The sequence below is a fragment of the Eschrichtius robustus genome, chromosome 4, assembly GCF_028021215.1.
Source record: "Eschrichtius robustus isolate mEscRob2 chromosome 4, mEscRob2.pri, whole genome shotgun sequence".
Lineage (NCBI taxonomy): Eukaryota > Metazoa > Chordata > Mammalia > Artiodactyla > Eschrichtiidae > Eschrichtius > Eschrichtius robustus.
The window spans coordinates 88,224,812-88,239,605 of NC_090827.1; the positions used below are offsets into that span (position 1 = coordinate 88,224,812).

Consider the following 14,794-nt stretch of genomic DNA (forward strand, 5'->3'; position numbering starts at 1 on the left):
CAACCTATGTTTATTGAACACCTATGCACAAGTTATATTGTACAGTAGTTCTTAACTTTTGCTTGGGTCACAGCTTTCTTTGATGTTGTGGTGAATGGTATGCAAGTTTTCTGCCCACAGAAATACATATGGATACATACCATTTTAGGGGATTCACATATTTTCTGAAGCCCTTCTACAGGTGCAAGGTTAGCAACTCTTGCCCTTGGAGCTGCATCTTTTTCTCAGATCTTTTCCAATTAAAGTTATCAAAGGAATAAAACACTATATATATCCACAAAATGGAATACTATGCAGCCACTAAAAAAGAGAAAACTTTATGCCCTGATGTGAAACAGTTGCCAAGATAAGTGAAAAAAGAAGGTGCAGGACTATATGTAAAGTATGCTACCACTTTATGTAGAAAAGGAGAGAAAAGAATATGCATATTTTACCTGAAGATGTGAAGGATACACAAGGAACTAACTGATAACATTTGGTGCCTCCAAAGATGGGAGATGTGTGTCTGAGAGGCAGGGTGGGAGGGAGACGTTTTACCCTTTTGAGTTTTTGAACCACGTGAATATAATGTCTGTTAAAGGAATCTAAATGAAATTAAAATAAACAGAATAAACAGTAGCCATGTAAATGATTTGAATTGCTACGAGGATTTAATTATTTGCTCAAAATGTGAATAAAACTTGAAAGATGCCGTTTTTAAGAAATCAACATATATAATTCATTGGCTGGCACAGTTATTTATTGAAAATATGCATAAGTTTGAATTAAACATGCATGAGACATAAGGGAAAGCCTTTTTGAAGAGCTGTCAAAGAGAGTCTGACTACATCTAAGCTGCTTCATTGCAGCATTCTGGGGGAGACCTTTCACATTGTAGTTTACTATGTGAATGCTCTCCCGGGGCAGTGTTGTCACCCTTTTATAATGTGTTGGCTTTTCGTTGCTGCGCGCGGGCTTTCTCTAGTTGCGGCAAGCGGGGGTTACTCTTTGTTGCGGTGCGCGGGCTTCTCATTGCGGTGGCTTCTTTTGTGGGGGAGCACGGGCTCTAGGCGCGCGGGCTTCAGTAGTTGTGGCACCTGGGCTCAGTAGCTGTGGCTTGCGGGCTCTAGAGTGCAGGCTCAGTAGTTGTGGCGCACGGGCTACAGTAGTTGTGGCACACGGGCTACAGTAGTTGTGGTGCACGGGCTCTAGAGCGCCGGCTCAGTAGTTGTGGAGCACGGGCTTAGTTGCTCCGTGGCATGTGGGATCTTCCCGGACCAGGGCTCGAACCCATGTCCCCTGTATTGGCAGGCGGATTCTTAACCACTGCGCCACCAGGGAAGTCCTGGAATTGTTTTCTTAATTTCACTTCTGGATTGTTCATTGCAAAAGTATAGAAATATAATTGGTTTTAGTATATTGATCTTGTGTGTCATGCAACCTTGGAGAACTCATTTCGTAGTTCTAATAGTTTTTTTAGTGAATTCCTTAGGATTTTCTCTATTTAAGATCATTTCATCGGCAAATAAAGATAATTTTTCTTCTTCCTGTCCAATCTAGGTGCCCCTTTTATAATTTATTTTTTTCCTAATTAGTTTTTTTTTTTTTGCCACAGTGTTGAATAGGAGTAGCAAGAAGGATCTGTATTTTTCCTGACCTTAAGGGACTACAGTCCAACAACTTACCTGTTGTTTTTAAAGTATAATATAATTTTAACTGTTTTAAAATTATTTCATTTCATTTGTCTCTTCTGTGCTGCTATCAATATACAATATTAGTCAGATGTATAATTTTGCATTTAAGTGGTTTTAAAGATAAAAGATTTTTACATTTGGATAGGTTTTGTGAAGTGTGTTGGTGATAATCAATTTCTGCTTGTGGATTTGGTGGAGGACTTAAAAATATTAATCAGAAATATTTATATTTCTTTACTTTCAAAATAGAGAAGTAAAGCCAAAATGTAATATTTTGGCAGCTACCCCACAGAGCACTGCAGTACTTATTTTGCATAAAATCCTGTACTCTTCAAAGTAAGTGAACACAGTGGCATGATTTGCTTTCTCTTTGCATTTTTGGTAGGCACATATAACTTGTTGGTTGGTTGAGCCCATCAGCAGTGAAAAAAAGTTATTAGAGCTGTTTGGTTATACTTCAAAATAGATATATATCAGCTTTTGTACTTTGACTTTTTAAAGTTAAAAGGTCATTATGATGGCTTACTTTGTGCAGGTTTAGGAGTATTTACTGCAAAAGAAATTTTTTTTTAAATCTCTGTTAATAGATTTATAATCAACCAAGTTAGAAAATTCTAAAAAATGCATGATTTTTTTGAGTACCAGCGAGGTCTGGTACTTTGTCTTGACTTATGCATATTAAAATTGCATTTGGGTTGCCTGATAGGCGATGCTTCTCCTTAATAGTGTTGTAGAATTGTTAGTTACACCTTACGGTAGGAGAGTGCAATAAATCTTTTTTTTTTTTTTTTTTTTTGCTTACACTTAAGAGCATTTAAATTTCAAAACTTTTACTGGAAAATGCCTTGTTGTCATTCACAGTTTTTTCATCTGTCAATTAAAGTTAAAGAATGTCATAGATTTGTTCTGTGGATTAAATTAATTTTTTTAAGTGTTTAAATCATTGTCTGGCACAGAGTAAGTCCTATTTAAGGGTTTGTTAAAAAAGTAAATAAATGAAGCCCTAAATCAGGGCATTGGCAACAGAAATAGAGGAAAGAAAACAGCAGTATTTGGGAGATTAGGTTGGGTTGGTTGATTAGGTGGAGGGTCAGAATGAGGAGGAAAAACAGCGCTCATTTTTCTGTTTTCGGTGAATGGTGGTGCTATGCATTGAGGTGGGAAATAAAGAGAGAGAAGCAAGCCTCCAAAATATGGGCTTAGTTTTGGATATTATGAGTTGGAGGCACCTTTGGGGCATTTGGTAGAGGTGGAGATGACAGACTATTGGCTACATGGATATGGAGCTCAGAGGTCTTGAGTCGAGACAAGATTTAGGAAGTAGCAGTGTGTTTTTAAGTGGTACTGATATTGGGCTTCCCTGGTGGCGCTCGCCGCAACTAGAGAAAGCCCTCGCACAGAAACGAAGACCCAACACAGCCAAAAATAAATAAATAAATAAATAAATAAGTGGTACTGACATTGAGATGGATGTGAGTTAGCTTGTGCAGTGTGAATATGTGAATCAGAAGTTTTTAACTTAAGGTTCATGGAGAGCCATTAATAGCCTTCAGAAAAAAGCCCTGAAGAAGAGGAAGTATTATACTAAAAGTGAAAGTGTTTTGCTTTTTGTAGCCACAATGTTGTAATATGACAAGAGAGTACCATATGGTAGAAGTAATAATACACAGTAAGTGTTAATTTAATACCCACTTAAAGTTTCTTAAAACAAAGTGCAATAGGTAAAGTGATGGCAAAAAATTAATCTCAAGTAAAGATTATTTTAATACACAATCTTTAAAAACAAATTTACCATGAATTTCATTTTACATAATTAAGAACTTCTCTTTCTGAGCCCAGGTGTGAAGGTCAGTGACCTTAGGAATAACCACTCATGTGTTTAACCATTATTAATTAAGCATCTGCTTATCTGAGGTGCTGGCCCTGTACTTGAGATACAGAGGTGAGTAAGCTAGACAGGCCTGCTGTATGGAACTTACAGCAATGTTTTCAAACTCAGATTTCTATGACTGTCAAAAGTATCTCCTGCTAATCATTTTGGGACCCATTTCAGGTGTTGCTTCTTTTGGTAAACTGTCCCTGAGGCTCTCTGTGTTAGGTGCTCCTGGTGCTCTTACAGTTTTGTGACTTAGCTCTGTCTTAGCACTGTTTTGTATTTAATTCTTTATATACTAATTTGTCTCCCAGGTAGCCTCATGAGGGCATTTTCCTGTTTGTGTCCTAAGTGTCTGCCTGTAATCACACAAGGATCAAATGTATCAGGAATAATGAGAATGGAAAGGCCATATTGCTAGTTGTGGAGTATGGCTACTTTTGCATAGATCCTTAGAATTATGGTAAAACTATGAGGGGGCGGTCATGGTCAAGTAGAGAACTATGAAAGGGATTTGGAGTCAGAGGACCAGGTTCCATTCTGTTGTGCCATCTCTTCTAATCCCCACAGGAATCCTGTGGAGTAAGTGGCATTATGAGGAAACTAAGGGCCAGAGAAGTTAAGTAATTCATCCCAAGTGTCTGGAAGTAGGTGGCAAAACTGACAAAAAGCTTTTTTTTGTCTGACTTAATTCCACTTACTTACCTATAAAATGGAGATAAATCATTCTATTTGCCTTTATACCTCACAGAATCATCAGAAGAGATAAATCTCTATGTCCAGTAGCTGTAAGTAAAAGCGTGAAAAACTTACTTGTTACTATTAGCTGTGTGTGCTAAAATTTGTTTTAATTTTTATGTGATTTTTGCCTAAATCTTTTGCCTTATTTGAACTGACCTGTTCACTTAGTAACTATTAAAAAAGAAAGTAAGAAGAGTGAATTACTACTCTCTTTTGGTTCCCGAAATAAAACTATTTCTTTTACCATTTACTTTAGAAATGAAATTACGGGGACAAAGGGTATGCACATTTAAAATTTTGATAGATATTGTTGGATTGTCTTGGAAAGGTTATACCAATTTTTACTTTTATTAGCAGTGTAGTATGTGAGCATGTTTCCCCACAACTTTGACATATCTGGGCATTATCAATCTTTTAACGCTTAGGGAAGTATAATCAAGTTCTAATTTATCTGTTTATTATTTGTGAAGTTGAGCATCTTTTGTTACGTTTGTTGGTTATTTGCATTTCTTTATAATTTGTCTACTGGTAGCTTTTACTCATTTTTCTACTGGGTTATTTTTTATTGATTTGTAGGAGCCTTCTTATATATAACATGTTGTAGATATTTTCTGTTAGTTGCTTATATTTTAACTTTGTTTATGGCATCTTTTGTTTTATTTTTATGCAGTCAAATCTGTCTTTCTTTATGGGTGGCTTCTAGCCTTGATGTTCTGCTTGGAAGGACTTCCTGTTGCTAAGATGATAAAAGTAAACTTAAAAATTTGTTCCTTTTTCTATTCATATACTCAGCAAGAATTATTCCGCGCAGTTAAGAGTGATGTCTAGATCCATTACTTGGGAGTTTGATTAGTCACTAGTCTTCGAAGACCTGGAATACCAGACAGGGAATGTTAATTAAGAGTAAGGTGAAGTCACACTATAAATTAAAGTCAAATTGGTGACCTTTGGCTCTTAAATGTTCATACACCAGATGGCTGCTCACACTGGAGATAATCCCTAAAAAGGTGTGAGTATAGAATCGCTTTCATTCTGATGTAAATTCTTTTCCGAAAGTTTAGATTTTTAATGTATATTGAGTTAGATCAGGATGCTGTAATTTAATTGTTCAGCTGCCATCAGAGTATAAGGGCATGGGGAGTGGAAGAGTAGGGTGAATAAAGGGAAGAGAAAAGAAAAGGGTTGTGAATAGGAAGAATTACTTAGGGAGGAAAGGTTGCAACAATGCTAAGGATTGGCAGTATGGAACAGGCAAAAATCAGAGAGCTCAACGTTACCAACAATTCCATTTCCTGAATTGTATTTTGTTTTCTTTCTCTTGCTTTTTTAAGTATTTGTGGTTCCAACACAGATGGAAAACCACCATTGACTTTAAGCTGATTATTAATATTTAGTTTTGATATTTCCATGGTGCATGTGTGCTGTGTGTGTGTGTGTGTGTGTGTATGTGTTTGTATGTGTTTTAAAAATCACCACTGTTTGAATGAAGACTCACTTGGTAATTTCAAAAATGAAACTCCAATGTGAAACTCTCATTTCCTCCAGAAGCAATAAAGTAAGTAGTTGTTAGCCTCAAACTCAATTCTTTGCAAATTATAGGGAAGACTGCGGCTTTCTGACTTTCTTATTCATATATCTTTTCTTTAGCACCTGACACAAATGTCTCAGTTTCATAGCTGAGGTATCCATTCTGCAAACAGTATTTTTTAGACTTAGATTTTATTAGGATGGATTTGTGACTTTTTTATATTAAGAAATTTACAAAAGAGGGTATAAAACTAGGGAAGTCTGTAACCTTTCAAAAAAAATTTAACATGTCTGTGTACCTCATTTATCTGTTTTCTTTATTGCCTTAACCACAAAGCTGTGTGTGTGTGTATGTCTTTCTATAACACACTTGTTTGGGATTTTTGACATTTTAAGGGTTTGACAATTACTGCGAGGATCTAGGAGAAAAATTGTTACCTTTCTTACACTTGGTAAAGTACTTTTAACAGGCATTTTCCTCACTACAATAGAGATAGGTTGGAACAGGTTAAAAGAATTGAAGACTCAGGCTTATGACCATTAAGGATAGGAATAGGGAAAACAGTACAACAGGCTCTTGAGCCCATCCTTTGGAATTCAGATCCTAAATTCTCACTATTCTTTGTTCCTTATACCCTTGCCTGTGAGCAGAGACAACTGTAAATGGAGATGTTTCAGTGACATGAAGGGATAATAGTTCATAAATGAGGGAGAAGGGAAGCTTTTTACTGAGCCAATATTGTGACAGATGCATGATTAATCCTCATAAAGTGTAGGGAGTATTAGTCTCACTTTACTGATGAGAAAACAGATTAAAGTAACTTGCTCAGGGTCACCCAGCTAGAAAGCACTAGAGCAGAGATTCATACCAGAGGTTTCTCATTCTAAGGTCCGTTCCCTTTTCTCTATACCACAGTTTCTTCAAAGCTAAAATCTAAAAGGGTAGGGAAGAGTATGTATGCAAAGGATAAGAAAGGTGAGTGATATTAATTGTAAATTACATTGTAAATGTTTCAGTATGATTAATTTGATTCTGTTGTTTAACACGGGGTAGAGTAATTGAAGAAAGTATTGTAGTCAAAATTTTTTCTTCAGAATTTGGAAAAATCATGTAAAGGAAAATAATTTCAAGGTTCTTAGTTATTAAGGTCTTAAATGATCAGGGTTCTGAGAGTTATTCTTCTCTCAAACTGGAGTATAAATCCCATAGGTGGGACTTCCCTGGTGGCACCGTGGATAAGACTCCGTGCTCTCAGTGCAGGGGGACCGGGTTCGATCCCTGGTCAGGGAACTAGATCCCACATGCATGCCGTAACTAAGGAGCCCTGGAGGTGCAACTAAGGAGCCTGCCTGCTGCAACTAAGACCCAGCATAACCAAATAAATAAATAAATAAATAAATATTAAAAACAAAATCCCATAGGCAAGGATTATGTTCTTCAACTCTTTGTCTTTTCACCTGCTATGCCTGAGATGATGGGGTGTGTGCATGCATGATCAATAAATGCTTGTTACTTACCCCTTTAGTAGTTGTGCTGTCGTTAGGAAAAATTTCCTTTGTTTATTTTTGCCCTGTTTTTGGCCAGATTCTGAGAATTAATATTACTTTTCATTAGGCACATTATTTTTTTAATCTTTTTTTTTGGGGGGGTGATGCACACCACGTGGCTTGCGGGATCTTAGTTCCCCGACCAGGGATTGAACCCGGGCCCTCAGCAGTGAAAGTGAGGAGTCCTAACCACTGGACCGCCAGGGAAGTTCCCGGACACATTATTTTTAACTGAGGTAATTTTATCAGTTAACTTTTGCATATAGAAAGAATGCTGCTGCACACATGGAACTCTCTCATTATGAAGAAATTACCTAGAGTAAACCAGTGTGTGTGGAGAGTTGTTCCTTTTTACAATTGAAATTAGAATTTTGTGCAGTTAATGTTTGTTTATGATTCTCCTTTTTTGCTTCTAGGATATTCGAAAATTCTTTGGGGTTATACCAAGTGGAAAGAAAGTTGTAAGTGAAACAGCAAAGAAGAATGAGAAAACTAAGTCTGCTGAAGAAACTATAAAAGCAAAGAAAGGAATAAAGGAAATCAAGGTCAGTTTTCCAGATACAATATTGAATTGTATAAAATAAACTCAGTTCTGAGATTTGATTTATTTGGAGCCTTGAGTAAATATAGATTTCAACTCATTTAGCAGAGGAAGAAGAAAATAATAAGGTATTACTTATTTCTGGTTAATATATCTTACTGCATTCATAGCTTGGTGTTTTCCTTCACTAGACATGGAACCCTTTTTAGTTGTTAAAACTGTGTTTTAAGACCAAAATTTGCTTATAAAGACAGGAGTGCCAGGTGAATGGTATTGGGCTTCTGGTGAGGGAAGGCTTTGGAGGAAAGCTTTATTCTTTTTCCTGTCCTCCTTGGGCCTCAGAGAAGTTAAGATACAGCGTCACTATGAAAAGCAGACAATGACTACGATAGTGTATTTGAGTTAATATTGTTCCACTTTGTGTAAAATGTAAGAATTCTGCAACTCTACAGGTCTGTTTACCACCACCCCATCCTTTATGCCCTAATTGGCATATGTATTATATCGACATATATTAATACTCCACATTCAGTGTAATAATTATTGCTGTAAACTGACATTATTTTGAAGAAGTTAAAAGAGGAAAATTGATTTGTAACCACGTGTGGTGATGGATGTTAATGACTTGTCATGATCATTTTGCAATATATACAAATATCAAATCTTCATGTTATACACCTGAAACTAATATAATGTTACATGTCAATTATTTCTCAATAAAAACTTACCTTAAATTAATAAGATAAACAAAATTAAACATTTTAAAAATATGTAAGATTAAAATTATAAACAAATACATATAATAATTTAAAATAAGCAAAGCATCAAAATCATCAATAAATTATAATTTACACACATAAATAATTTTTTTTTATTTCTTAGGTGAGACTAAAATAAAAACCTCAGTTTTCTGCTCTGCAAAAAAAAAAAAAAAAGAGGAGAATTGATCTTTTGTACTTAACTATGTATTTGCTGCTTCTAGTGCTTTTCATTTCTTACTGAAGATCTGAATTTCCATCTAATATAATTTTCTTTAAACCTGAAGAATTTTTTTAAGCATTTCTTGTAGAGTAGGTCTGTTGGCAATGAATCCTGTAAGTTTTTGTTTATCTAAAATGTCTTTATTTTGCCTTCATTCTTGAAGGATATTTTTGCTGGATATAGAGTTTTGGATTGACAGTTTGTTTCAGCACTTAAAAATGTCCCATTCTTTTTTTGGCCTCCATTTTTCCTGGTGAGATGTTAGCAGTCATGTTGTATTCTCTTGTACGTAATGTATTATTTTTCTCATGCTGCTTTAAAAGATTTTCTCTTTATCTTTGGTTTCAGCTTTGCCCATGGTGTACCTGTGTGTGATTTTCTTGTGTTTATACTGTTTAGGGTTTCTGAGATTCTTGACTCTGTAAATTTATATCTTTCTTCAAATTTGGGAACTTTTGCCATTATTTCTTCAAATATATTTCTGCCGCATTCTCTCTCTCCTCTTCTTATGGGATTCCAATTATATACACATTAGAATTTTGGAATTGCGGGACTTCCCTGGTGGTCCAGTGGGTAAGACTCCATGCTCCCAGTGCAGGGGGCCCGGGTTGATCCCTGGTCTGGGAACTAGATCCTGCGTGCATGCCACAACTAAGAGTTTGCATGCTGTAACAAAGAAGTCCTCATGCTGCAACTAAAGATCCCGTGTGCCGCAGCTAAGACCTGGTGCAGCCAAAATAAATAAATAAATATGTAAAAAAAAAAAGAATTTTGGAATTGCATCACAGATCATTGCAGCTTATTCATTTTTATTCTTTTTTTCCTCTGTACTTCAGATTGGATAATTTCTCTATTACTATCCTCAAGTTTTTTGACTTTTTTGTCATCTCCAATTTGCTATTAAGCCTATGCAGTGAATATTTTGTTTTAAGTATTGTATTTTTCAGTTCTAGTATTGCCTACTAATTCTAACGTCTGGATTCATCTCAGTTTAGTGCCTTTTATCTTGAGTCTGTGGGTCATGTATTAGTCAGTTTGGGCTACCATAAAATACCATAGACTGGCTGACTTAAAACAACAGGAATTTATTTTCTTACAGTTCTGGAAGCTAGAAGTCTATGATTAAGGTTCCAGTCAATTCAGTTTCTCTCGAGAACTCTCTTTCTGGTTTGCAGATGGCTCCCTTCTTGCTGAGTCTTCACATAGCCTTTCCTTGGTGTGAGCACGTGGGGAGAGAGGTTGAGAGACAGAGTGAGTGAGTGTATGCACGTGAGTTCTCTGGTTTCTCTTCTTATAAGGACACTTATAAGTGTCAGATCAGGGCTCTACCCTTATGACTTCATTTAACCTTAATTACCTCCTTAGAGACTCCATCTCCAAACACAGCCATACTGGGGGTTAGGGATTCAATCTATGAATTTTGGGGGGATACAAGCATTCATTCCATAATATTCTGCCAATGGTCCCCCAAAATTCATGTCCTTTTTGCATGCAAAATACATTTATTCCATTCTAAAGCCCCCCAAAGTCTTAATTCAGTGCATCACCAGTTCTAAAGTCTGAAGTCCAAAGGCTTATCTAAGTATCATCTAAATCATATATGGGTGAGACTTGAGGTATGATGCACCCTGAGACAAAATTCTTCTCCAGCTGTGAACCTGTGAAACCAGACAAAGTATGCGCTTCCAAAATATAATAGTAAGACAGGCATAGAATACACATTCCCATTTCAAAAGGGAGAAATCAGAAGAAAGAAGGGGGTGACAGGTGCCAAGCAAGTCTAGAACCTAGCAAGGCAAATTCTATTTGATCTTGTTTGATGAAATATCTGGGCACCTTGTGGCCCAGTCAGGTTGACAGATAAAAGTAACCATCGCAGGTCACATTTCCTATTTCTTTGTACATCTGGTTATTTTGGATTTACCTTGCATAGTGTGAACTTTACAATGTAGGAACTTTGGATTCTGTTATTTCCTCCAAAGGGTGTTAATTTTTTTAGTTTAGCAGGCAGTTAACTTGCCTGAACTCAAACTCCAAACTCCTGTCCACTCTGTTATGGGCAGCATCTGAAATCTTTGTTCAATTTTTTTTAACCTTAGCTGGGCACTTCGAGTTTTTGTGTGCATATATAGTTCAGGAGACAGGCACAGATTTGGGCTAAGTTTATTGACAGAATTTGGAACACCCCTTCTGTGGCTCTCTCCCTCCTGGGATACCCCTTTCTCTCACTTTTGAGTTATTGTCATTGTTTCTAACCCTGTCCTCTAGTCTGGTGGTGTATTTGAATTACAGTGGTTTATTCATCTCATTTTCTTCCAAGCTAGTTGATTGTGCTTAAGTTTTTGAAGTTTTATTATAATGTATAGAAACATATTTCTACCTTGTAATTGATTATAGTCATTTTTTTTGCTGTCTGCTTTCTTGATTTTTGGGGGGGGAAATTTGAATGTGTTAGAAATGTGATGTATAACTACAAAATATTAGTAATACCTTATGAATATGTTAGAAATGTGTATATAACTAAAAAATATAAATATTAATACCCTTTGCCTTGGTTTTATTTAGTTTTCCACCAGGCAATGAGTAGTGATAGGCCCACAACTCCTTAGCTTTTATTTCTGTCTCAATTTTTCATTTTCAGGAAGCACTTGCCTTGTAATATCTGATATCCTTTTACTCTTTGTTATACATAGGTTAGTGTTGAAAGTGGAAATGAATAATAATATAGCCTTTTCTACAATCCTGCCTTTGCCATCTGATGCAATTATTATCCGGCTTATTCTCTCCCCTGCTGCTTCCCGCCCCCCCCCCAAGTTTTATTGAGAAATAATTGACATACACCACTGTATAAGTTTGAGGTGTACAGCATGATGGTTTGACTTACATATATTATGAAATGATTACCACAGTGATTACCACATGTGGGTGCAGATACCTTTTCAAGTTAGTGTTTTTGTTTCCTTTGGTTATGTTCTCAGAAGTGGAATTGCTGGGTCATATGGTAGTTAGTTCTATTTTAAAGTTTTTGAGGAACCTCCATACTGTTTTCTGTAGTGGCTGCACTGATTACAGTCCCACCAACGATGCACAAGGGTTCCCTTTTCTCCGCACCCACACCAGCATTTGTTATCTCTTATCTTTTTGATGATGGGTCTGGCCTGTTCTTTAGCATAATTCGGGCATTACTGACATTTGGGGCAGGATAATTCTTCGTTGTGGAGGACTGTCCTGTGCATTGAAGGATGTTTAGTAGTATCCCTCGTCTACCCACTATATGCCAGTAACACCCTCACCCCAGTTACGACAAGCAGAAATGTTTCCTGGGAGGGCAGCGTTCCTCCAGTTGTGAACTATTGCGCCCAAATCTAATGAGGAAAAAACAGCTAAGTTATATGGGCTTCTCTGTGTTCTAATTATACTGTGATGTTTATAGGTAAATAGTTCTTGTAAAGAAGATGACTTCAAGCAGAAGCAACCAAACAAGAAAAAGAGGATCATCTATGATTCAGGTAATATTTCTTTTGAGGAGCTTTCAAGTTTACAGACTATTTTATATCTGTTAGAACAGGGTTTTCCAGACTGACGTTCTGAGACACACAGCTCTCTGTGATGTTAACAGGTGCTGTGAGAAGAGGGCTCTATGTTCAAGTAAAGTTGAAAACAACTTTATTATACTACAGAATTTATCAGAGCCGAAATATGTTAATATATTAAAGTTTTGTTCGGGAGGGGAGATAGTATATACAGCGTGTCTGAAACTTACTTTGAATATGGTATACTTATTTTTTAAAATATTCATATTAACTTCTCTTTCAGCTGAGGTTCTTAGAAACTGAATTTGAAAAATAGTGCCATAAAATGTTGCTTCAGAAACAAAGATCTAAAATATAATTTTTGTGCTTTTGATCTGGTCCTTTTTTGTTGCAGTTAGAAAGGAACAAACACAATTTAAAAACTTTGAATATACAGTTGACCCTTGAATAATGCAAGGGTTGGGTCTTCAACCCCCCTTGTAGTTGAAAATCTGCATATAACTTTTGACTCCCTGCAAAACTTAAGTACTAATAGCCTACTGCTGATCAGAAGCCTTGTCAATAACATAAAAAGTCACTTAATACATATTTTGTATGTTATATATATTTTTTACTATATTCTTACAATAAAGTAAGCTAGAGAAAAGAAAGTGTTATTAAGAGAATCTTAAGGCAGAGAAAATACCTTTACAGTACTGTACTGTATTTATTGATACTGTAAGTTTATGTCATCTGTTTACAAGATGAATCATCTCTCAGTACCTACATCAGTATCGTCTAATATGATACAAAAGACTGTAGATGTTATATGTATTACTAACACTAGACATCAAAAATGAAAAGGTAATGTGAAAAGGAAGTTAGTATTTATTTACAGATATAACGATTCATGCATTGATAATGAAGAAGCAGCAGTATGATTGCTTTATGGTAGCCTAGTGTTATTGATACAATTGCTTCATGATAGCCTAGCCTATGCACTAATGAATGAATCTGTTATAAAATTTTGGCATACAGTATTAGTCATATTCATAATACAGTATTGGAAACATTGTTACATTAAAAAAAAACTCACCTGTGATGATAGATAGGCTGATATGCAGTTTCTCCAGTTACAGAGAGGCATACTGTATAGTAATGTAATTCTTTGAAAGCAAAGTTATAAAACAAAACTAACACATTAATTTTATATTAAAGATCACCTTATACCTATGTAGGGATAGACTAGTATCTACATATATTTTATGCATTCATAACATACTTTTTTCTTAACTTTTTCGATATTTCTAGGCTACGTGGTTTGTCTCTTTTTTCAAATTGTTGCAAATCTCCAAAAGTTTTTCCAACGTATTTATTGAAAAAAATCTGTGTATAAGTAGACATGTGCAATTCAAACCCATGTTCAAGGATCAACTGTACTTTTAAGATAGGGAACATACATTTTTATGCATGCCTTTTATGATATGTTAAAATAATGGTAGAACTCAGGAAGTTTTAGGTTTTGCTTTTTTTGGAGAAGATCTATTTGGTATGAATTCTTAAAATTAGAAATGTAACCTAAGGAAGCATTTATAGATTGTCAGGATTTTGACAGTGACAGCAAAGATTCTCACTCATTTTCTAAAAGTACTTGAGTGTTTATCGTGAGTCTTTTACTGCTGTATAGAATTGTAAAGAATTTGAAATAAGTACATATCACCATTCCCCAGGAGTTTCCATCTTTTGGGAAAGTGGAAATTTAATTGTTTGATACATTTTAGAACAGTATGAGACAGGATTTAAAAATGCATGGTGAGGGCTTCCCTGGTGGCGCAGTGGTTGAGAATCCGCCTGCCAATGCAGGGGACACGGGTTCGAGCCCTGATCTGGGAAGATCCCACATGCCGCAGAGCAACTGGGCCCGTGAGCCACAACTACTGAGTCTGCGCTTCTGGAGCTTGTGCTCCGCAACAAGAGAGGCCGCGATAGTGAGAGGCCCACGCACCGCGATGATGAGTGGCCCCCACTTGCCGCAACTAGAGAAAGCCCTCGCACAGAAACGAAGACCCAACACAGCCAAAATAAATAAATAAATAAATAAATAAATAAAAATAAAGGAATTCCTTTTTAAAAAAAAAAAAATGCATGGTGAGAGGAAGAGGAAGAACACTAAAGTTTCTGAAACTCCTCTATTGTGTACCAGACGTATACGAGGTATTTATACTTTGTCTTGATTTATATTTAAGTGCTCTGGGTGATTAGATTGTGGTAGACAGAATAATGGCCCCCAAAGATGTCCACACCCTAGTTAATAGAACCTGTGTATATGTTAGGTACATGGCAAAAAGGAATTAAAATTGTAGGTGACATTAAGGTTGATAATCAGATGACCTTAAAG

At 36.0% G+C, this 14,794-nt stretch overlaps 1 protein-coding gene across 2 annotated transcripts in view; it reads left to right on the forward strand.

Annotated features, from left to right (window-relative positions):
* The window catches only part of RFC1 (replication factor C subunit 1), a 74,924-nt gene that overhangs the window by 2,073 nt on the left and 58,057 nt on the right, over positions 1–14,794 (forward strand). For both annotated transcript variants that reach the window (XM_068543092.1, XM_068543094.1), the window contains exons 2-3: positions 7,779–7,907; positions 12,318–12,393. In XM_068543092.1, coding sequence (XP_068399193.1) covers positions 7,779–7,907; positions 12,318–12,393 — 205 coding nt within the window. The remainder of the gene's footprint in view (positions 1–7,778; positions 7,908–12,317; positions 12,394–14,794) is intronic.